The 22,855-nt window shown below is 31.7% G+C and overlaps 3 protein-coding genes across 3 annotated transcripts; 2 read left to right on the top strand and 1 right to left on the bottom strand.

The window, feature by feature from the left end:
- Nucleotides 1-608: 608 nt before the first annotated feature.
- Nucleotides 609-6,636, top strand: LOC111419633 (uncharacterized). Its single transcript, XM_023052466.2, has 14 exons — nucleotides 609-856; nucleotides 907-1,118; nucleotides 1,219-1,368; nucleotides 1,616-1,848; nucleotides 1,904-2,093; nucleotides 2,211-2,386; nucleotides 2,441-2,699; nucleotides 2,758-2,873; nucleotides 2,928-3,126; nucleotides 3,176-3,457; nucleotides 3,506-3,823; nucleotides 5,357-5,889; nucleotides 5,946-6,235; nucleotides 6,292-6,636. The coding sequence occupies exons 1-14, from the start codon at nucleotides 819-821 to the stop codon at nucleotides 6,425-6,427; spliced, it is 3,132 nt and encodes a 1,043-aa protein (XP_022908234.2). The 5' UTR covers nucleotides 609-818; the 3' UTR covers nucleotides 6,428-6,636.
- A 73-nt stretch (nucleotides 6,637-6,709) lies between these two features.
- LOC111419634 (centrosomal protein of 104 kDa) lies at nucleotides 6,710-13,211 on the top strand. The gene is made up of 10 exons (XM_023052467.2): nucleotides 6,710-9,690; nucleotides 9,759-9,923; nucleotides 9,989-10,426; nucleotides 10,487-11,006; nucleotides 11,056-11,403; nucleotides 11,457-11,594; nucleotides 11,659-11,790; nucleotides 11,846-12,059; nucleotides 12,113-12,665; nucleotides 12,723-13,211. The coding sequence occupies exons 1-10, from the start codon at nucleotides 9,651-9,653 to the stop codon at nucleotides 12,872-12,874; spliced, it is 2,700 nt and encodes an 899-aa protein (XP_022908235.1). The 5' UTR covers nucleotides 6,710-9,650; the 3' UTR covers nucleotides 12,875-13,211.
- A 3,071-nt stretch (nucleotides 13,212-16,282) lies between these two features.
- LOC111419643 (tRNA (cytosine(34)-C(5))-methyltransferase Nsun2) lies at nucleotides 16,283-19,124 on the bottom strand. Its single transcript, XM_023052479.2, has 9 exons — nucleotides 18,927-19,124; nucleotides 18,799-18,867; nucleotides 18,541-18,743; nucleotides 18,307-18,484; nucleotides 17,878-18,230; nucleotides 17,621-17,808; nucleotides 17,421-17,565; nucleotides 16,545-17,368; nucleotides 16,283-16,483 (listed from the first exon to the last, which is right to left on the bottom strand). Exons 1-9 carry the CDS (start codon nucleotides 18,978-18,980, stop codon nucleotides 16,383-16,385), a joined length of 2,115 nt encoding a protein of 704 aa, XP_022908247.2. The 5' UTR covers nucleotides 18,981-19,124; the 3' UTR covers nucleotides 16,283-16,382.
- Between the last annotated feature and the right edge of the window lie 3,731 nt (nucleotides 19,125-22,855).

Below are 22,855 nucleotides of genomic sequence, written 5' to 3'. Positions count from 1 at the left end.
AATCAATGATTTTGGATTAAATTTGCTTTAAAATATTTATTATTTCATTAAGATATCGGACAATCTCATCTCTAAAAAATAGCCGAAAAATACAGCAAATTGTATAAACGCTGTGTTTTCAACATTTTCATTGAATTAGGTAAAGTACTGATAGAGAAGTAGAAATATTAACGATGTTATTATTGCACTTTGAACACAAATCCGGGGATGCACCGTTCTGGAGAGAAATGTTTACACCAATATTGCAAATACAAAATCAAAACAATTTCAGTAAAATACCCGCATCTAACAACTCTTTATTTAGTGTAATTTTTGATTTAAATGTTTTGTGCGGGCCATCTAAACTTAATTAATTAACTAATTGATTTGGATGTGTTTAATTTATTGCATAATGTAAATAAGGCTCGCAATATGATGAATGATGAGTTTATTTCGAATGTTCAAAAATATGCTGAAGAAACATTTTTATTAAGTAATTTTAGAATAAAAAAATAGTCGCAAAATGTTTATAACACTTAACTTAATGATTACATATTCTTTCTTCCCACTCCACATCCCTACTCTGACTCTTTTTTTTGTTTGGTTGCGAAATTCCGATATAATACCACAACAAAAGTTTAAAAGTAGTATTCTTTGTGAAGCATTTTTTTTGAATCACGTTGCGGTTAAGATATTTGGCTAAAAAATATAGTCGAAAGAAAAGTGATGAGCGCGCTTGTAAAATCAAGGTCGTCCGAGAACATTTATTTATAAATCTCTGAACAACTTTGTGCGTTAACGTTACGTCTTGTGCGCTCTAATAATAATATGGACCGCGTATGCAAATGAGATCATTCAAAAAAATGGCTCGTGAAAAGTAAGTTGTTTTTTAAAAATTCATTGATATAAAAATTATTTTTCTTGCAGAAAAATCAAAGTGTTAACGCTCGTTATTTTCTTATGTTTGTTTGGTTGGTTTCGTAAAGTGAAAGCGAGTGATGTTCCCAAATTAAAACATTTCATACGGGATGGAAATAATGGATTGGAAGGGGTTTGTATTGCGTCTGAAAGTGATGTTTATTCAGCAACCGATTGGAGTTTCCCTTTAAATGGAAGACAGGAAGATCAACCATTAGCAGGTTTGCTATTTCTTTTTATGTAAACAGCATTGAAATTAACATAATTGATTCATGTTTTTTTTTTGTTGGGAGATTGTTGTTTATGCGCCATTTATTTTAGAAAATTATTTTTTACCAAACTTAACCAGCGACATTGATTGTGATTTTGAACAAGGTCATCATTGCATAAATAAATACAAATCTAATATATGGCGAATTTCTGAGGAAAATGATAAGAAATATAGGACTATCTTTGATTACCGTTGGGAAGGTAATGTATAAATAATAATTAATCATTTATAGTCACTTAATAAAAAACAAGGAGGTTGAATAAAGGTGAAAAAGTAAACGATTTTCAGTAATTCCCATTAATGTTGAATAAATCCTGATTATTATTGTAATTTGCTTTACATAATCAAAAAATTTAAATAACAAAAAACGTTATTATCTTTAATTAAACCCACAACGATAATGTGAAGACCTTCAAGATAAAACTATTCTGTTAATTATTTTTTTAGATTTACCAACTTATATAATTGATAAAACCACTCCTCTTACGGATAAAAGAATAGACATTCATCAAAATGTTTCAATAACAATTTCGATACGTAGTAATGATGGATTAAAAATATTACTTTGTGAGGGTTGGTTACCCAACAAATATGCTTGTTACAAAGTTATATTCGGTATGATAAACGGATCGGATGTTTTTGTTGTTAATAGTAAAAATGAAACGATTACATCTTATTCGGTAATACTAATCTTTGTTTTATTTTATTTTTGTCATTATTAATAATTAATTTTAGTATGAAAAGCCCATATTCTCTTTTGATCAATGGAGAAGTTTTCAAATATCGTTCTTACCTACTGGAGGAATAATTTTAAAAGATTTAAATGATGATGTGGAGATTATTAACATTTTAGATAAGAATCCACTAAAAGTTATATTTTTATTTATGGAGAGTGAAAATGTATCACTTTGGAAAATTCATCAAAGTAAGATATTAATTTTAAAATGTCATAAATATCATAGCACTCACAAAAATCTTTGTGAGGTTTATATAAACATTTGTGAGGCACTTTAATTTTAATTTATTTATTATAATTTTGTAGATAACTTTTTATACACAAATCTAACAACCAATACAACATTCGGACCTCCAGTTAAAACAACTAGTAAAAATTTAACTATTTGTATGTTAGTTTCAATGTGTGAAAATTGTAAACTTAATTTTTATTCCAAAGATGAGAAAACGATAAATTTATTACCAAAAAGTGAAATTATTTTGGTAAGCTTTTAATTAATTTACTTTTATGTTCATTTATTTCATTATTTTCAATAGAAAAATTGGAAATTATTCAAAATATATGTAACAAATTACACAAAAGACCAACTTCAATTATTTACTGAAACAACGGGTCCTAAAAACGGATTTTGGATGATTGATAACATTAGGATATGTTCTGAGAAAGAATTAAAATTAAAGGTACTTAAAAATAATAAGGGTATCTTAAATATGAGTGATAACGAAATTTCGTGTCACGCTCTTTCAAAGCAACAATGGCGACCAAAACCTTATTTATTAAAGTTAGAAGATGTAGGTGGGTTTAATCGATTTAATTTATTAACTATTATTTAACTCTTAATTTATTCTTTTAGAACTACCATCACCGATTAATTTCTCAGAAAATACCACTTCAATTAGGCTTTCTAATTTAAATTGGAAACCACAAAGAATTGGAGATGAACAATTACCATTTATATTAAAGTATCAGGTAAATCAAAGAAAGACATAATTTAAAATTGCAATAATTAATTAAATCTTGTAGGGTCATCATCTTTGCCCAGAAAACAACAATTTAAAAAATGTTAGTATAGAGCGAATAAAATCCAATGGGATACTTTTAGTTGAAGGAAACGAAATAACTATAAACAAATTAATACCATACACTCATTACTCCTTTTCAATAATTCATTTAATTTATGCAAATTTAACGAAGGAATATAAATTAAACACAAAAGAATTAGGTAAATTCTAAAAATTAGGTATTATTGAATTCTTACAATTTTTTTATAGCTAGTATTACTGAAAATGAATTGCCAACAAATGTTAAAATTATACCAAACACTTATAAAGCAAAAATATTACGTAAACCAGCGTCGTGTCATGATATTTTTGGTAGATTGCAATATAAATATTCTATAGGAAATAAAACGATATTAAGCATCAGTGAAAATCAAGATTATACATCGTTAAATTCTTTTACTAATTATACACTTGAAATTAAAACGAGCAGAAGTTTTAACGAATATTTTAATAAAGTATCGACGTTTTACAACTTTACAACCAAACCGGATGGTAAATAAAATTAAAAGTTTTAACTTAAATTAATTAAAATAATTTCAGTCGCCAGTTTTGTATCCTATTTAGATGCTTATGAAATCACAGAGAAGAGTGTAGCTCTTCGTTATAAACTTCCGAAATTAGTAAATGGAGTACCAGAAAAGGTGATGGTTCATTTTTGTACCAGCCTCTTACGAAATAAGTGTGATTCAATAATAGAAAACATTACAAAATGTGCTCAATATCCCGATATGTATTGTGTTAACGTAAAAAAATTGATTTCTGGGCAAATTCATACATTCAAATTAAGTATAAAAAATAAAGGTATTAATGTATTTGGTAAAGAAGAGAAGATACAAAATGTTTTACTAAAAGCTAATGGTAAGTTAGTTACTATGTATTATGGTAAAACCTCGATATAACGGATCTCATTAAACCGGACTTCGGATATAATAGACAAAATATTTTTAAGTTATACTATTAATATTATTTATTTAATACATCATCATATTTAAATATAAATGTTAGCGCTCATAGATAGAATCCAATTCGGGTTATTCCCCAAGTTGCCCTATTTCAGTGTTTCTTAGCACTTCACAAAGTGTGTTATATTTGTGTAGAAGATCTCAGAAAGTGGTCATCAGGTAAAAAAATCATTAAAATTTGGCATTCCGATGGTGGGAGGGAATCAAAAAATCACTGTGACTACTGTTATTTTTGCTACACAGATTTTAATGGCTATAACTCTAAGAATAAAAGAGATATAGTGTACCATAACCTTCCTTCTGCAATGCGACCTGTAGCTCATGGACCAGATGTGCCAGCAACGCTACGTGAGATGAGCTCTATTGAATCTGATGTAAATGAAGATGACTGTGATTTCCAAGATTCTTCAGATAATGTCACCCCACAACTTTTCGCTCAGTCTCAGCTTGATGATTTGGTAAGAGACTTGAGACTTACCAAGGAGAATGCTGAACTCTTGGGTTCTAGACTAAAAGAAAAAACACTTCTAGCTGCTGGAACATCTTTTTATCAGTACAGATTTAGAGATCGTGAATTTATTGACTATTTCAAACAAGAAGGTGAGTTAGTCCACTGTTGTGATGTTCCTGGTTTGGTTCAAAAGTTTGGAATTGAATGCAAAGCTTTTCAATGTTTCTTCAAAAAGAAGCTTACACTCCTGCACAATGGTAACACATAAGCTTCTCTTCCTCTAGGGCATTCTGTACACTTCAATGAAAATTATGAGAATTTGAAAGAGATGCTAAATAAAATTAAATATACAGATCATAACTGTATAGTTTGTGGCGATCTGAAAATTTTGGGCATCATGCTTGATCTGCAGGGAGGAAACACTAAGTATCCATGTTTCATTTGTGAATGGGATAGCAGAGCAAGGAATGAACACTGGACTACAACAGCATGGCCAATCCAACAAACATTAGGGCCAGGTGAAAAGAACGTTTTCCACGAAACTTTAGTCGATCCCAGAAAAATTTATCTTCCACCTCTTCACATCAAGTTAGGACTCATGAAACAATTCGTCAAAGCTTTACCCAACACTGGTGACTGCTTTCTATACCTCTGCACATAGTTTCCACATTTGTCAGAGGCAAAACTAAAAAAAATAATACATACATAAACTAATATTTGATGAGAAATTTTAGTACAGAATGTTAGGTGTTGAAAGATAAGCTTGGAATGCTTTCAAAAAGGTGATCACTAGATTTTTAGGGAATAAAAGAATCTTCTCAAAAAAATGGAAAAACTTGGCTGTCTGATGAGCATAAAAGTTGATTTTCTAAATTATTCGTATAACGGACTTTTAACTATAACTGACACTCCCCGTATTAATCCCTTATATCGAGATTTTTTACTGTATTAACAAAAAATAAATTTTTCTTGTTTTAGTTCCTGGTAAAATATCTAATTTAACGTATAACGTTATAAACTGCAGCGAAATCCTTGAATATTGTAACCTCAATATTTCTTGGACACACCCTTGGAATCAATTAGGAGCCATAACCGCTTTTGAAATAGTATTAACTGAAGTTAATGAAAATAAAGGTTTAAATGAAATATACACAATAACTGGGGAATACAGTCCTACTTATTATCATATTATTAATTATTTACCGTATGCTACAGTTTACATCATTTCTGTGCGTGCTATCAATAATAAATTAAAAGGAGATTATGTTAGTATAAAAGGAAAAATTGATCACATAGGAGATCATATCGACCAAATTCCTAGTACGGTAAATATTAAAGAAGATAGCATTTCAATTCAAATTCCTCCTTTGGATTTAAGAATAGAAAAAGCTATTCTCGTAGTAATTGTTCAAAATGATGTACTTCAACATATTGATGATGGATTATGGCATATTGCTAATGGGAGTTTGTGTAAGGATGTTGCGGAAACGTGGATTGCGAAAGTCGTTGAGGTATAACTTCTTTTATTTTAAAAGTGTTTTTAACTCTTAACTTTGTTCGGTTTTAGTTTTCACATGAAAACCAGTCATTTGTAATCGGTGATGAATCAAGTGAATTTTCAGACGATTATCAAAGAGAGATTGAAAATAAAAAGCTTCTTCCAGACAACGAATACTGTTTCACTTATATCATTCATAACGTTTATAAAAATATAAGCCACACGAAAATTTACCATAAATCAGAAAGAACCCTACCAGCTGTTTTGGAAATAAAAGAATCTCCAAATGTTGTTCAAACAATTATGATTGCACTTACAGTTCTCATATTATTTATGTTGATTAGTTTTGTATTATTTAGGTATTTATATATTATCATTTATAAACATCTTTGTTGAGTTAATTTTCATCTTTTAGATATAGATATAGATTAAAATGCAATCGACATTTACAAGATGGTGAACACGTTTATGAAGGTATACCTTTTGATAACTACAGTGAAGCCAATGACGCTGTTTATAATTCAACTTACGACAAATTAATTCATAATTAATTAATTAATATTTTCTTAATTACAGAAATAGTGATGATTGTGTAAATATGGTTGTTTTAAAATTTAGATTCTCTCTGTGATACTATGACGATTTTAAATTGTGTTGCCTCTATATGTACTAAAAAAAGTTTAGTAATTATAAAATTTATTTTATTTTCGTAGAGTTATACCTTAATAGAAATTAAAGGACAAGATTTTCGTATTTTAAATAGTTTTATTATTTTTTAGAACAAAGAGTGCGGTCGAGTTTTCGGAACAAGTTATTAACAAATCATGTAATGAACACGCGTTGTAACCTCATCAAGCGAATACTAGGTGGACACAGAAAAAAAGGAACTAAACCGGTGCGGAATAAAATATGAACGTTCTTTCTGATAACATGAAAATAGAAAATTTGTAAGAGATAATCGAAAATCTACAATCTCAAACGAATTTGTTTTAGTGGCATAGGAGGAAGAAGAAAAACTGGAAACGCAGGATATTACCTGGAAATTACTCAAATCCAAGACGCGAAAATGGACGGCAACACAAAAAATACCTCCACCAGAGATTGGTATTAAAGACTAAACTGAAAGTAAAAGACGAGAGAAAACTAAAATCGTGTTAAAGGATAACAACCTAATTAATAAGAAATCCGTATTGCACTCATACTAGGATAAAGAACCCTTGAGGGGGTGCTGAAAAACCTCTATACGAGCACTAGACCAGAGGACATCAACAACGAGTTCTAAAACAAGATATCCAGATACACAAGGTGATCAATAAAATCAAAAAAGCACGAAATCGGGAAACAGTGATCTTCGAAAATACAGAACTTATCAATTACATCCAGAACTTCAAAGTGAAAATAGAGGCATTGCGAAAAAGCAGACAGATAGCGTAGTACAAGATGTAGCGGAGATATGGATATGGTAAAAATTTCTGTAGACACGCAGAAATGTATATGAAATGAGCAAAAAACCCTGCTGTTCTAATTTCGGGAAACCACATGCAGGCAGTATCCAGGATGTCTAATGGGAAAGGAGTTGCAAAGTAACGTGAAAAATCAAGCAAACAAATCATCTAAAACATTTTCTGCAAAAAAAGTGAGGAAAACTAATAGGGAGAAACGATCTTAGAATTGCCATTTGGACACCATTAGTATTCGTTTGCGAACGTAAAAACTGATACTCCAGAAAACGATACGAAATGAGGAAGCGCGGAAGTAATCCATGAAAACATTGCGCACAATCAATAGTTGTCGATACAAAGAGCCGACATTCAAGTTATAGTCGTGGCGTCAACACAGGGAGAAAAAAGCTTATGGTCCAGAGCAACTTTATTGCTCACTCAGCCATAACATTAAAAAAAAACCTTTTAGTGACTTAATCTAATAGTGGACACAAAAATAAAAAATCAAACTCAATAAGCTGAAGTCGTCCTTTGTACATTTCACGTATTGTAAAATGGACAAAACGCTTCTAGTGCACATAAATGGTAAGGTAATGTAGTGCTATATTCTAATACCGCAAAATACCTAGGCATAACTTTAGACGCAAGGCTCAAATAGAAGGAAGACATGAAGAAGACACCCAAAGAACTCGGTTTCGGAGTATGATAACTGTATGGGACGACACTTGTAGATGTCCATTCAAAATAAATTGATTGTGTACATCCAGATCCTTAAACTAATCAAAGGTATATGGTATTAAATGTTCATTTCATCAAAGAAGAAACTAACCGGATTGTCATGAGACCACCTTTATCGATATCCCAACGCACTGATCAACAGCTACCTCACAACACTAACCTTTACCGTCAACTTAGGTGGAAAAAACACTCGAATTGGTGTAGTGAGTACGAAAAAGCAGAGCACAGTGCGTAAAGTGACTCCTCGTGAAACCTAGGAAAGTGAACCTAGTGTAGGTGATTCCTGGAAGTTAATGATATAGATTTTGAGTGGAAATAGCTGTCCAGAACTCTTTGAGTTGCAGTTCTTTTCTTCTCTTTACAAGCTATAAGCTTTCGATAGATTTCTATTATCCTTTGAACTTCTTTCAAAGTTAGTATTAGCCTACTTCTAAATCTAGCGCTTTTACCCATTCACGATGCTTGAACATAATTTTTTGAAACTTTCTGTATTGTTTTTGCTTAATCTCTTTTTAAGCATCATAGTCTATGTCTAAAGTCTATGCATAAAAGGTTGTTTTATATAATTTAATTTAAAGTTGGTGATATTTGATGGCAGAAAGTCCGGCGGTGACTTGTTGCCTGTGAGTAGTAAAATCTTACACCACATATTGTTCTAGCAATACGCAGCAACCTCACATACTAAGCAGCTTTTAAACCAGTCTTGAAAAATAACTGCAGTTACCCATCTTGTTAAATTTTTAGTGAATAGGAAGACTATTTATCATAGTTTTTCAGAGCTTTAGGGTTTTCAGGCGTTGCTGACTAATAACACTGTCATTCTGTCTCTAGCTGTTGTGTAACCTGATACAGACTTTTCTTCTTTGGCTATAAACGTACTTGTAGGCATTTTCTTCCAAATCAAATTTGTCTCATAAACGTAAAAAACTGTTTTTCGCCACTTACAATTTTTTCTGGGTCTTCAACGAATTTTGCTGCACTTTAAGTATCTGCAGCAGCTACTTGCACTTTCATGTTGAAGTCTCACCTCTTCTTAAGCTTTTGAAACCATCTAAGGCTAACAATAAACGTCATATTTTCCGTTGATTCTATTTTCTTGGCTGTAAAATCTGACCTTCCCCGAATTCGATTACGATGGAGGAATATAAGGGAGTGCATAAGTGTGAAATTTGAAAAGTGATGGTCGTAAACCACGGTATGTCTGTATGAATAATTAAATACTTAATAAGACCACCTGTTTATAAGCAAAAAAATTTTATGTTACACTCTGTATTTAATAATCTCTATTTCCATACATTTTTTAGAGCCAAATAAAAAGCTTTCGGAAAACTTTAAATTTCTAAGTGGACATGCGCACAATGATACATCAATGGGAATATAAAGATAGTACGTTGCGGATGTGTACCAATCGACCTGAAAACGTAGATACAGCGCCAAATACAAACCTCGGGTATGACTCTGAAAATCAATAATAATACGATGTGTCAATTTAACACCACGTGAACGGTTTTTTTTCTTGTACACGTCCCAAGTGGTTCGGTGGCATGTAAAGTGTCCTTTTTGTGGCCAAACCCCACAACAGGTACCGTCAATAATGCCCAAGAAAATTAATTTTAACGTCATCTTTGCAACCGGTAAATTTTGTTTTTATTATAATAATTTTTTTTTATAAAATTTGTGCTTAAAAAATGTAATATTATAGATGAAGATCCAAAATATAAAAGCTCTGAATTAAATATACACTCGCCCACAGTGAAAGGATGGCAGTCGTCTAAAAACTGCGATTTTCCTCAAGAGATTGTGGTGCAATTGGAAAAAAGGTGTGCGTTGGATAAAGTACAAATATTGGCTCATCAATACTTAATTCGTAAGTCACGCTAAATAATTGAGTAACAAAAGTATCTTTAATGTAATTTCATATCTGGGTTACAGCGTCTAAAATAGAATTATTTTCAAGTAATGAAGATACAAACACAGTGAGCGATATCAATAACGTTTCTTGGGAGTATTTGGGGTATATTACATTATCTGATAATCAAAGTACAGGGTTTAAGAGTCGCGAATTAAAAAGTGCTAACGTTCCAAAATGTATTGCATCGTTTGTTAAATTAAAATTACATAAAAATCATAAAAACTCATATAATATTAATAACCAAGTCAGTTTGATAGCTATTAACCTTCTTGGTACCGAAAATGAAAGCAGAAGATCTTCAACTTCAGAGATTACTTTAACTGAAAAACTACAAGATATTCTAAACGATCCTGAATATACATCTCCTTATGATGATTTAGCTTTTGAAATGTATGTTGATACTGATGTAGTTAAAATTATAAGAGATATGGAAGTTAAAAAACATGTGGCTGTGTTAAGTATGAATAATAACCAAATTTGGATTTTTTAATAAACTTTTTTGTGGGAATTTGTTTTAGATGAACGTTTTGAATATGCAAGAAAATTAAAACAAACAATGCAAAATTTAAGAGATGCTGGTGAAAAGTTGGGTAAATATGAATTAGAGAAGAAACACGCAATTGAAATGGAAGATTACGATAGAGCTAGATACAAAAAAAATCAAATGGACGAATACCGAAATTACGTTTATCAACAATTAAACGTTGAACAACTGCTTGAAGAAAATGGCGTTTGCTCAAAAAATGACGAATGTTCAGATGAACCTGATTTAACAAGAAACTTATTATCACCAACTTCTTTAAAAATATCTGAGAAAAGATGCGCTTCTCCAGCTCCTTCATCTCATATTTTACAAGTTCACGTTTCTCCTCATCACATTCCAAGACATCAAAGTCCCAAAATGGGATCACCTAACACTGGAAGTCCAACTAATTTGCATTCACGAGGATCGTTTAGGAGAAGAAATAAATCTGCTGGTGCTATTGTTAAATCAACATTTGAGCAGTATGAAGAAAAACCACTACCTGCATTAAGACAGTAAAGAAAATTGTTTTTTTATTCTTAATTTGAATTAATTTTTTTGTAGTTCTCAAACGAACGAATTTCTTCGCGAATGCCAAATAGATTATGATCCAAAACAAAGTTCGAAATTAACCGAACGTGAAAAGAAACAAGCTGCGTTACCTATTTTAGTTTTTGGAACGGATCTTGTCGAGAAATTTTATTCTAAACATTATTTAGATAAAGAGGAAGGTTTAAATAGGCTTAAGGAAGAACTTTTAAGTTATGATAATTCCCGAATGCACACAGCTAATAAAACAGGAAGAGCTGCTATTTTTTTATTGCATAGGTCGTTGAGGGATAAAGTATTTTCTGTTTATAGTTTAGCAAATGAGGTTATTCGTTTATATTTTGTACAATATGTACCAGGGAGGTAAATTTTTAAACTTTATTCGCCAAATTTTATTTCAATTAAATTATTTTTAGAGTATCACCTGCTGAAGTATCTCGAAGTGTAGATAAACTTTTACCTGAATTATTAACAAAATCAGGAGATACAAGTGCAAGAATTCATCACATGGCTGTTCATACAATACTAACAATGGCTGATTGTAAGAATGTGAGGTAAAATTGATCTTTTATTATAAAAAGGGAAAATGAAAAATGTTTAAAAATTTATTTTTTTTAGAGAATTACACATAATTCCTGTACACTTAAGCCGTCCAGTTAACACGAGCACTCATCCGCGATTAGCTTTAAGTCGAGCTGAAATGGTTGAACAACTCATAATTAACCATGGGATATCAACAGATAAACAAAGGTTATTTCAACATTTACAAAAAAAAATCGTTTATTGAACTTAACGTTTCTTTTAGTGGATTAACTTGTAGAACTTTATCAGAATTTGGTTCAAGCGGTTTGCATCATCCAGCTGAAGCTGTCCGAAAAGTTGGTGAGAGGATTTTGGTTCTAGTTTACAAAGTTAATCCACGTTTGGTAAGAAAACAATTACCCCCCGATGATGATATAACAAGAAGAAATTTGCTTTACCGACAACTCTTTCATGAATTTGATAAAATTGATATTCAAGTAAAATTTATCAAAAAAAAAGGGCAAAATTTGCATTAACACTTTATTTTTAGAGAAAAAAAGAAATGTTAGATCGAAACCGTTTAATTCAACAATGCGTAAATCAAGAACCAACTCATTGTACAAGTCCCGAATTAAATGAAAATCACAATGGAATACTAAAATGTCAAAGTTCCATGAATATATCCAACATGAACAACGATCACGAAATAAACGGCGTAAATACATTAACAAAAAGTGTGAGTGGTTCGAATATAACTTGCAATGGAAAGAAAAATGAACATGAACAAAGTACTAGTTCAGCGAGCGGAATTTCAACACCAAGCAACAACTCGCAAAAAGACGAAAATGACGAGAAACATTGTATATTTTGTAATCAATCTGAACCGAGTATTTTTGCGGTTAGTAATTCGATGAATTCGCATTATTGGAGAACATGCCCAATGTTGGTTCGTTGTAAGGCTTGTAGCCAAGTTGTTGAAGTATCCGCGTTAACAGAACACTTACTTATGGAATGTGAACAAAAAGAACAATATACGCAATGTTCACAATGTACAGAAGCAGTAAGATTGGATGAGTATAACTCTCATAGTGATGAATGTTTGGGTAAAATTTTCTTAATTAAATTATTAATATTTGTGATAACTACAAAAACTGTTATAGAATTGGTTGAAGGTTGTAACAGGTGCCCACTATGTCATGGAAACATGGAAGATGAAGAAAACTCATGGAGGAATCATTTAATGGGAGACAAACCATGTAGTAAAAATACCCGAATTAAAAATTCATTAAAGCAGGTCACTATTAAAACTTGATTCGGTTTCAGTTAAGTTTAAAACGAATTGCACGACGAAAAATTAACAGATATTACTAATAGATTATAGTTAAAGAAGTTTTTAATGTTTCATTGTACGTTTTTGATTATTCTAAACACCCCATTTAGAGTGATGTTAACATAAAAAAATAAGATAGTTTAAAATTATTTCATATAAAGTTTGTTTATCACGTGCTGGTGCGATATATTCTAGTGCAATATTATGTGATATTAATTTACACATTGTTCTCAATTGATATACGTCCATTGTCATGTTATTCTTTAGCTTGATATTTCTTATATGTATGATATTTATTATAATAAATTTCACAATTGGCAAAAAATTTGTATTTGTTTCTATAATCATTGAATTTTGATGTAATATTATCAGAAAATGTATTAAAGTACAGTAAGACGTCCAAACTTGTTAGTAAAATTACTGCTTAAAAGTTACTACAATATTACTGCGAATTTTTAATAACAGTATGAGTTCTAAAACACCCCCATTTCATTGAAACTAGCTAAAAGCTGAATCCAACATGATCAAAACTGTAGAGGTGGTCAACATATTATTTCTATACCAGTCTTCATAAAAAAATCAGAGAAAAGTTATGTTACACAGAATTTGTTAATGAAATAGTTAATGCCCATCTCTTTGGAAGAACGTGTCTTCGTTCTAAGGAAAATGAACAAGTGCGGGAACTAAGATGTTCTGAATTAGGTGAACTTAGGTGAAATTAGACTTACATCTTCAAAACAGTATTGACCAAGAGTTGCAAAAACAGATTTAAGATTCCGTGAACATATTACTAGTAAAGTTGGGAAATCGTTTGCTGCTCTGAAAATGATATATGCTAGTAGATATTTGTTGACGACATCAAATAAGATAAGATTATGCGACAGTTTAATACTTAGTAATTTTGATTATGGTAGTACTGTATATGGTCCTTGTTTGGATACTGATACGGCATGTCGAATACAGCGTGTACAAAATTCCTGTTTACGAATGATTTATAAACTTAGACGACGAGAACATGTTTCTCATATGTTACAGGTTGCTGGCTGGTTAAATATGGCTAATAGAAGAAAGTTTAGATTGCTTACTTTTTATCATAAACTTTTAATGTTGCGAGAACCACGTTATTTAAGTGATAAGATAAGGTTCAGAACGGATATCCACAATCTAAATGTTAGAAATAAGGATCTAATTTCTCCTCCGCAGCATGTAACAGCACTATTTCAAAGATCATTTACTTTCACCCTCCCGAAGCTTTACAATCCCCTACCGGGAACTTTGAAATCGGCACCACCAGCGGTATTTGCACGCAACTTGAGATCTGTTTTATTCAGTGAACAGACTTTGTTATGATGAGTAAGCACTATAATTAAAATTTTAACGTAAGATATAGGCAAGATATAGAAAAGGGAATATTTTTGTTTTGTTTTTCCATATTATAGATTAGTTTTGTTTAGTTATTTTTAGTTTATAACTCTTGGTCTTTTGGTTTTATTTTTAAGAATATTTGTTTTTTTTTTCATTTGTTTATTAATTTTGTGTTTTTTTTTGGTTTATGTTTGTGTATAAAATAGGGTTGAGTGGAAGAGAAGGACTTAGGTCCTTAACTACGCCCTGTACACTTATACTTTCATTATTAAGTTATAGATAATGTAATGATTTCAATTAATAAAAGACATTATTATTATTATTATATTGTGTACTATAAAGTCACTTTGCGATTAGAGGAGGCAGATGCTGTTAGTTTCTTCTTAGCCTCTACTACTCAATTCAGATTCTCAGGTCCAAGTTGGTAGATCTTGGAAACCTGGGGAAGACTGTGCTAAATAATCCTAGTGTAAAACGAATTGTCAAAAAAACGAAGTAGAAAACGACGAATAGACTCCAAGGAAACGACGAAAAATGGACTCCTAACTAAGAGATATCCTGGCAAAGTGCAAGGTTGGGATAACTGCTATTCAAGAACTTAGACAGACAGGACAAGGCCATTTCCATAAGAGAGATTGTGTTTTGCCTTCGTCATAATCAAATACTTTAAGAAATAGATAATTGGTTTCGAACCATTGAGTCCCAGAATACGCAGTTTAACGGTTAAGCGGAAATTCTTTGCATAGAAAAAAAGGACGAAGAGTTGGAAACGGTGTCCGAAACAATGACATAAAAGACACCTCAACGCACAAATAGGTAAAGAATAGCAGTACTAAGAACAGATAGGAAACAATAGCCTTCACGATGAAAACAATAAGGACGTAGTGAGGGTAGTAAATATCACAGTCTCGTAGGGTTTGGTAGTTTTGGAACGAAAAGACATACATAAGTCACATTAATTTTCCTCCAATGGACTTAACTAAATAGACCAAGTATGTCATATCTTATGAATGTAAAGAGCTGAAGAGTTGCAAACGTTGACTCGGACCATTTTCTGCTAAGATTGAGAATAAAATTTAGACTAACAACTATCAAGACTATCAATATCAGAACTGATGCAGGATGAAGATAAGTTATAACAACTGCAGGAAGAGGTAGGTACAAGCCCACTAACGAATATAAGGAAAAGGCTGAGAAGTTATATTACCACAAATGATGATGTTGATTGTTACTTTCAGACTATACAGTGGTTGCCTGTGAATATTGGTTTGATCTTGTTGGGCTTTATTGCTCATATACAAGTTGTTGATGGAATTTAAATCTCTAATAATTATTTGTAAGAATATATGTCGGATTTCTGTGATCCTGAATTGCTAATGCATGCATACTTTAAATATTCAAGTGAAAAGAACGCCAGAGAATGAGAACAACGACGCATGAATTGACATTAACTTTCTTTAAAATCTTCTTTGTCACCATATTCTCAAGGGTCCTTCTCTTTACCTAATTCCAGTATGAAAAGTAAATTTTACATGTCTTTCTGACGTTGTGTAACGTTACTTTTTTTATAACTAGTGATGTAATGAATTCCATTACCTAACTACAAATTGATAAATTGACATCTGTCATTAATAGAATAAGTCAAGTTTTGAACAAAAATTGCTTTTTCAATCTAATTAGATAAAATCTTGTACTTAGCACGATATGAAACGGCAAATTTTGTGTAACTCACGTAATTTGCAAAACTCGCTCGTTTTAGCAAATATTACGTTCGTCCAAAAAATTGGTTTTTTCATATCTGGTTATGTAAATAACTATTCTTTTTGTGTGTTGAGCCAGTACCTTTACATAACATTAATATTAGTAAGTTAATAACATTAATCAGTAGCATGTTTGGTTAGGATAGAACCAAGAGCAATAACTGGATCTTTTGCAAAAAAAATTATTTCATTTTCATTAATATGATGTTAATAATGTTTTATATAAATGGAAAACTTCAATATATTTAAAAATAAAACTATAAAATATACATAAAAATTATTCATTTTCTATGTAACTTCACCTGGTCATTTATTTTTATAAAATGTAATTAAAAGTTCGTCTTAATAAAACATCAAAACTTAGTTTAGCCAGATTTTTCTTCAACTTTTTCTTCTTCTTTGTTTTCTTCATTTACCTTCGCTTCATTATCTCCTTCTTCTTCCAATTTCTTAAACTTATTAACATCTGGAAACAAAACAAAATAACCCTAAGGAATTCTTTCTTCAAAATGAACTCAAATACAAACCATATTTAGAAACGTCTCCTCCAAGTAATCGAAGATAATGAACTGTACTATGTTGCGACATATAAGATCTTAAAGATGTAGTTCCTCTCCAACCGCTAACATGCAAAATTAACGTCTCTTTTCCAGGATTTTCTTCTTTGTATATCAAAATACAACTACCTGGTGGAAGATCGTTAACTTGCGCTTGTATCTCTTCAGATAACGAAGTTATTTGCGGCGCTTCTTCAGGATTAGTATTCATAAGGAGAGTGATAAGATCATCTCGAGGAATTGATATTTTTCGATTATGCCCAATGTAATCAAACACACTTTCTAAACCGTCGTTAGCAATCCTAAACGCACATTCTTTCATGTTTCTATTATCACATCTAACAAACGTTTTTACCCCGGTGTTAATAAATTTAATACTGCCTTGATTTTGGAGAACTAAATCTCTTATTGCTGGTGAGGTCAAATAAATATTCTTTCTTTTACCAGCGTTACACCGTACCAATAAACATTTAACATCAAAATCATTAGAGATATCATAAAATTTTTGGATACTCGGCCAAACCGTTTCTGTTTCATTAAAAAAAACGTAAGGATCTTCTTTATACCCTTCCTTCCTGCGTCGTTTTCGTTGATTTTCTGGTAACCTATCTTCATTTAGTCGCTTATTTTTTAATTTATCGTTATCAGAGGTGGTTGTATCTTCATCTGGGTTATTTTCTTCGCTTTGTGGGGTGATTTTAAAGGATTTTTCTTTGACGTTTATTGGCTTAAGTTTTTCTAAAACAGCTACAAAGAATGCTCCCGTGTTTTGTTGATGAGGGAGAATTCTTATGCTTAAAAATGTAATGTTAATGATTTTTTGTGATAACTTTTAATTTAAATTACCATTTATTTAAGTTGTACTTTGATTTATCTTCCTCTTTGGGGGGAAACATTTGTGGGCGAATTGTGGTTCTCCATTTTTCATCAACTTCCTCAAATGAGTTGTAAAAATCTAAGTTTCTTGTTCCAACTTGCCAATTTTCCATTCCTATAAAAAGTGTTGGGTAAGGAAAAGATTTGGTAACATTAAAAAAAGTTTTTACCAGGTGAATATTTTAATCCTGGTAAACTATCGCCAACATCAACAAGTTTTAAACTATCATCAGTTTCAGCTAATAAGCGGTGTATTACAGCTTCATTTTCAATTGGATTCAATGAACAAGTTGAATAAACTAAGCGCCCTCCAATAGCTAATAATTCAACACCTCTTCTTATTATTCTAGATTGAATTCTAAATCAAAAATTTAAAGTAGATAAGAAAGTTCATATAATATGTATATAACAATAAATCAATATTTACCCATGTAAATTAACTCCATTAGCAGGAGTCCATTTCATCCAAATATCCGGATTTTTCCTCATAGTTCCATCACCAGAACATGGAACATCACACAAAATCCTATCAAATTGTACTTGGTCAGTTGAACCATCAGGTAAAGTACAACTAAAATTTGGTAAAATTGCACTATCATGGTTAACAACAGCAACACAAGGCGAATTAAGTCTTTTGGCTTGATGAACCAACATGTAACATCTTTTATTATCAACATCATTTGCTATAACATAACCAGATGGGATTGAAACATCACTGGCATGTAATAGTTCTAAAAGTTGAGCTGTTTTTGAACCAGGGGCAGCACACATATCTAAAACCTAAATTTATTTTAATAATTAAAAATAAATTTGGAGCCAATATTTTAAAATCATATTGTAACATTATAAAACATACTTTATGATGAGGTTTAACATCTAAAACTAGAGGAGGAATCATGCTAACAGTTTCTTGTCTTGAAATTGTACCATGTTCTGTCTCTGATATTAAAAAGTTGTGAAGTTTATAATAAGATTCATTCCTACGGATATCTTTTCTTGTTAATTCCATTTGCCAAGCTAAATTATCTGGATACCTTTACAAAAACAAAAATATTATTAAAACTTTTTTGGTTAATTTGAAAATATTTACCAAGGTAAAGGAAAAATATCAGGTTTCTTTTCTCCATTTTCAGATGGTTCATTCAAACAATTTTTTACAAAAATATCTTTAATAATATCCAGCATTTTTTTAGCCTCCCCTTTAGATCCAGTAATTCTAAATGTAGCTGGCAAATCACTTTTTAATGCAGAAATAAAGGTGTCCCATTCTTCAACTTTACAAATTCCTTGAGTCTAAAAGGAATAAAACAATAAGTTACAAAAATTTTTAAATTATTGACCAAATTACCTTGTAGTATTGTATAAATTTTTCGTTTTCTCTAATAATATCCTGATAAGGTTTTCTAGGACCTTGTACCTGAGAACATTCCGGTATAAAAGTAAAAACAAGAAATTCTTAAGTATTACTACTATTACCTGAGCATTATTGGCTTGTTTCGGCTTTCTAAAGCCAGCTTTTCTTCTACCCATGCTGATTGATCTTATTAACAAGTTTCCTAATAAGTTATTTGTCTGAATTTTTATTGTATTTATTTATTATTATAAATGTTAAATGACAAACAGTTTTTTTAGGTTAGAATGTTTGACAGAACACGTGTTCTAACACATATATAGAGTTGATCAAAATTTGTTTTCACGATTTTGGTGATATACAGTATTGAAATAAAGTCATGGATTTTTAACTTCTATTTATTCTAAAACAAAAAGTTTGATATTAAAATCTTCACGACATTCTCAATTACAGACAATTAGACCATAAATAATTAATAATATTCTATGTGATGATAAAAGTAGTAATATTGGGTTGCTGGGAATCCTTCAATTTAAACTCAGAATATAATCTTTGACTAAATTCTTGTAGCATCTTATTCTTCACTATATCTTGTGGTAAATCCAACAATAATAATGATTTATGAGGAATTCTAACTCTGACACTGATCAAACAACTGACTAGTCGATTATTCTATTTCTCAATTCAGCTACGTTCGAACTTGGTGCTTATTGCAACACTTAATATAAAACTAAGTACACGTTGAGCAGATACAACTTTTTGTCGATTAATCCGCTATTCCGCATCGAAATTTTTAAAGTAGCAGAAAGTTGGAACCAGTTGGACCACAAATGAAATTTACTTTGTCTAATACTTCATAAAGTGGCGGTGAAACTTCTGCAGAGAGGTTATTAGACCACCAATAAATTACTTAAAATTTTAATATTTGACATCATCATATCAGAATATAGATTTTCTCTGATTAAGATTTTTTTTTGCTTCAAAAATATAACTTGCATCAAAACTAAAGAAAATTTGGGAAGTATGTTAAATGATTGTAAAGCATTTCAAATAGATCTGTGCCAGAAAGAGTCACCAATAAAACTTTTGAGCCTAATAAACAGTAAATTACTTTGATAAATATGAGGTGAAAGAAATAATACGAGAGTAGTTGATGCGCTCTCTTGTTTACCGTAGTTTACTACTTTGATATGTGATTTTACACTGGTACAAAATTGCCAAGATCAAAGAAAAGACGTCTTTATGTGCTTCATCGACTATGAGAAGGCATTTGACAATGTTAAACACAATTTTCTGATAACATACCTTAGAGATCTGGGACTGGATGCAAAGGATATGAGACTAATTGGTAATCTTTATTGGCACCAAAAAACGGAAATCCGAGTAAATAACGCTGGAACAACTGAGGATTTTGAAAGGGCGTTCGCCAAGGGTGTATCTTGTCCCCGTGCTGTTCAACCTGTACGTAGAAAGACCATTCTCCGAGTCAATCTCGAATAGTCCCTTTGGAATTAAAGTAACTGGAACAATATCCGGTATGCGGATGCCACCGTGATATTAGCGGATAATGCACATGATCTGCAAAACCTACTAAACCGGGTTAACGAAGAAAGCTAAAGACGAGGTTTGAAAATTAACATCAGCAAGACCAAACTTATGGTGATTACTAGGATACTCTACATACTCGAATACATGTTGATGGAGAAATCATCGAACAGGTCAAACAATTTAATACTTGGGATACATGACCAATGAGGGATGGAACCCGGATCAAGACATAAGATACAGGATTGAACAGCTAGAATAACCTTTCTAAGAATTCGAAAATTTCTTATGAACAAGAACCTGAATTTCAGCCTCAGAAATAGGGTGGTAAGATGCTACGTCTGGTCCGTTCTGCTATATGGGGTTGAAACATGGACGCTGAAAATATCAATCATCAACAAACTTGAACTATTCGAATTTACCTGAGGCAAATGTTGAAAATGTCTTCTGAGTAAAGAACACGTTTTCCGAAGGGCCGATTTAGGAGAACGAGAACTTTTTGAAAATATCAAGAAAAGGAAGATTTTCAATGCCTCATTCTCCAGCGAAAACTTGAGGGAGAAAAAAGAGGAATAGGAAGAAAAAATTGTCGTGGCTAAGAAATATCCGTCAGTAGACATGAATATAGGACTTCCAAACATTTCAGAATGCTGTACATAATAAAGCCATCTGATAGAAAAACGATGAACGCCTACGCAAGAATCTGCATGGCACTTTAAGAAGAAGACTGCTTTGATAAAAACTTAAAACCATGATTTAATCGAAACAAGGAATGTTGTGTTTAAGACAGATGTTTTTGGATCCTTTTAGATTTTTACTTCAATGATTACGTTTTGATAAAGATGTAAATGAGTACACCAGTGATAAAATGTGGAAAACGTAATTTTAGACAATTTATTCCCAATAAGTGTGGCAAGTATGGGATTAATATATTTGTGTTGGTAGTTAGAAGATAGTTTTGGGCTTTAGCTGTGATATACCTTTAACGGCATATCTTTTTTTATGGAATTGCAGGAAGTGTTTTGTAAAATTCTGTTGAATTACTTCATTTTTCTCCGAAACTTATTATTATTATTGCTGCCTGGTTGAGGGGGCCCCTCTTATCATCGCGACCTATAAGCCCTATAAGATCTATTATAACTTAAGCCCTCCAAAGGTTTAAGGCAAATGTAGGTCCTTGATGAACCTTAGTATTGCTCCAAGGTTCCTTTACGTCGGTAGGTGTCAGGCGTACTTTACCGAAAATTTTGTTCCTTAGGCAGCAGTCTCTGAGTAGTCGTTGCAAAGTCGACAAGTTTGATGCTCAGCTTGTCCAAAGTGGAAGAGATGGTATTTTAGGGGCGCATGGTCGGTCAGGAAGCCTGAGAGCGACCTTAGATCCCGTTTGCTAAGGCATAAAACCAATTAGGTTTTGTTTTGCAATGGACTTATCATACTGTAAGGCTACCTTTGAAGCATCCCAACTATTGATTACCTATTCTAGAATTACTTAACGAGAATGCCTTTCGGACAAAATGCCTTTTGCACAAACCTTTCAAAGGTTCATAAACGACGTTCTTTCTGGCTTACATTTCCTTTTCATATATTTAGATGATATTCTAGTAGCCAGTCGCAATGAAGAAGAACATTATCGTCATTTACAACAATTGCTTGAGAGGTTAACCTCTTGCAATATCAATATTTAACCAACAAAATGTGTTGAAGTTAGAACTTTAAATTTTCTAAGTTATCATATTTTTACAGAAGGCATTCGCCCTTCGCAATCAAAGGTTATTGCCATAACTGAATTTCCACAACCAACCACACTTAAACAATTATAGCGATTCTTAGGAATGATAAATTCTTATCACAGATTTTTGCCAAACATTTTAGCTCTTTTACATCATTTATCAAAAACACATTAGTCACAAAAACTTAAATCAATCGCTTTCTGGACACATCATACGACATTTCTTTCACTACAGCCAAAGAACTTTTATCAAAATCCGTCATTCTTGCACATAAGCTGCTCTTTCACTGACGATAGACGCATCAAGTAAAGGTCTCTGATTGGTGCAGAGTGACACGTGTAGGGCTGAATTGCCTTTAGGGAAGCCCGACTGTCTGTGAAAATGTTTATGGATGCATCTTTCTGCACCTTTTCTATGTTCAAAATGCTGCAGAAGTTTATAGCAGGACTTTTGCTTGAAAAATGGTTATGTCCGAGATGAAGGGCAATTTAATGCGGTTATTTGGTCCACTAATGACTTTGAAACATCGGTGTACCAGCCAAGGGCTCCTCTCTTAAGTTGACGCTCACCCTTCGTCCAATCATCCCTGCTTCTAAATATGACTTTATACGGGGAGACATATTACTATTGGTTTAAATACTGTAAAATTCCTGACATATAGATTTCTCACAGTTGTTTTTCATTAAAAATCGTTATTTCATTCTAATAAATAAACACTCAGTTATTTTTTTATTCCACTTTACTCTCTGTTTTGCTAGACCCAGTTAATACCGTAAATG

This window comes from Onthophagus taurus, chromosome 7 (assembly GCF_036711975.1).
Source record: "Onthophagus taurus isolate NC chromosome 7, IU_Otau_3.0, whole genome shotgun sequence".
Taxonomy (NCBI): domain Eukaryota; kingdom Metazoa; phylum Arthropoda; class Insecta; order Coleoptera; family Scarabaeidae; genus Onthophagus; species Onthophagus taurus.
This window is presented reverse-complemented; position numbering and strand designations above follow the sequence as displayed.

Bases quoted from the DNA above. Each gene is read 5' to 3' on its own strand.
- LOC111419634 (XM_023052467.2), top strand. From the start codon at position 9,651: ATGCCCAAGAAAATTAATTTTAACGTCATCTTTGCAACCG. The intron at 10,427-10,486 runs GTATGAATAATA...AATTTGTTTTAG, and splicing joins AAAACATGTGGCTGTGTTAA to ATGAACGTTTTGAATATGCA. The intron at 11,404-11,456 runs GTAAATTTTTAA...AATTATTTTTAG, and splicing joins GTACAATATGTACCAGGGAG to AGTATCACCTGCTGAAGTAT.
- LOC111419633 (XM_023052466.2), top strand. From the start codon at position 819: ATGCAAATGAGATCATTCAAAAAAATGGCTCGTGAAAA. The intron at 2,387-2,440 runs GTAAGCTTTTAA...TATTTTCAATAG, and splicing joins CAAAAAGTGAAATTATTTTG to AAAAATTGGAAATTATTCAA. The intron at 3,824-5,356 runs GTAAGTTAGTTA...TTCTTGTTTTAG, and splicing joins TGTTTTACTAAAAGCTAATG to TTCCTGGTAAAATATCTAAT.
- LOC111419643 (XM_023052479.2), bottom strand. From the start codon at position 18,980: ATGGGTAGAAGAAAAGCTGGCTTTAGAAAGCCGAAACAAGCCAATAAT. The intron at 18,744-18,798 runs GTAATTTGGTCA...TATTCCTTTTAG, and splicing joins AATTTATACAATACTACAAG to ACTCAAGGAATTTGTAAAGT. The intron at 16,484-16,544 runs GTTTGTATTTGA...TTTTGTTTCCAG, and splicing joins AGGAGACGTTTCTAAATATG to ATGTTAATAAGTTTAAGAAA.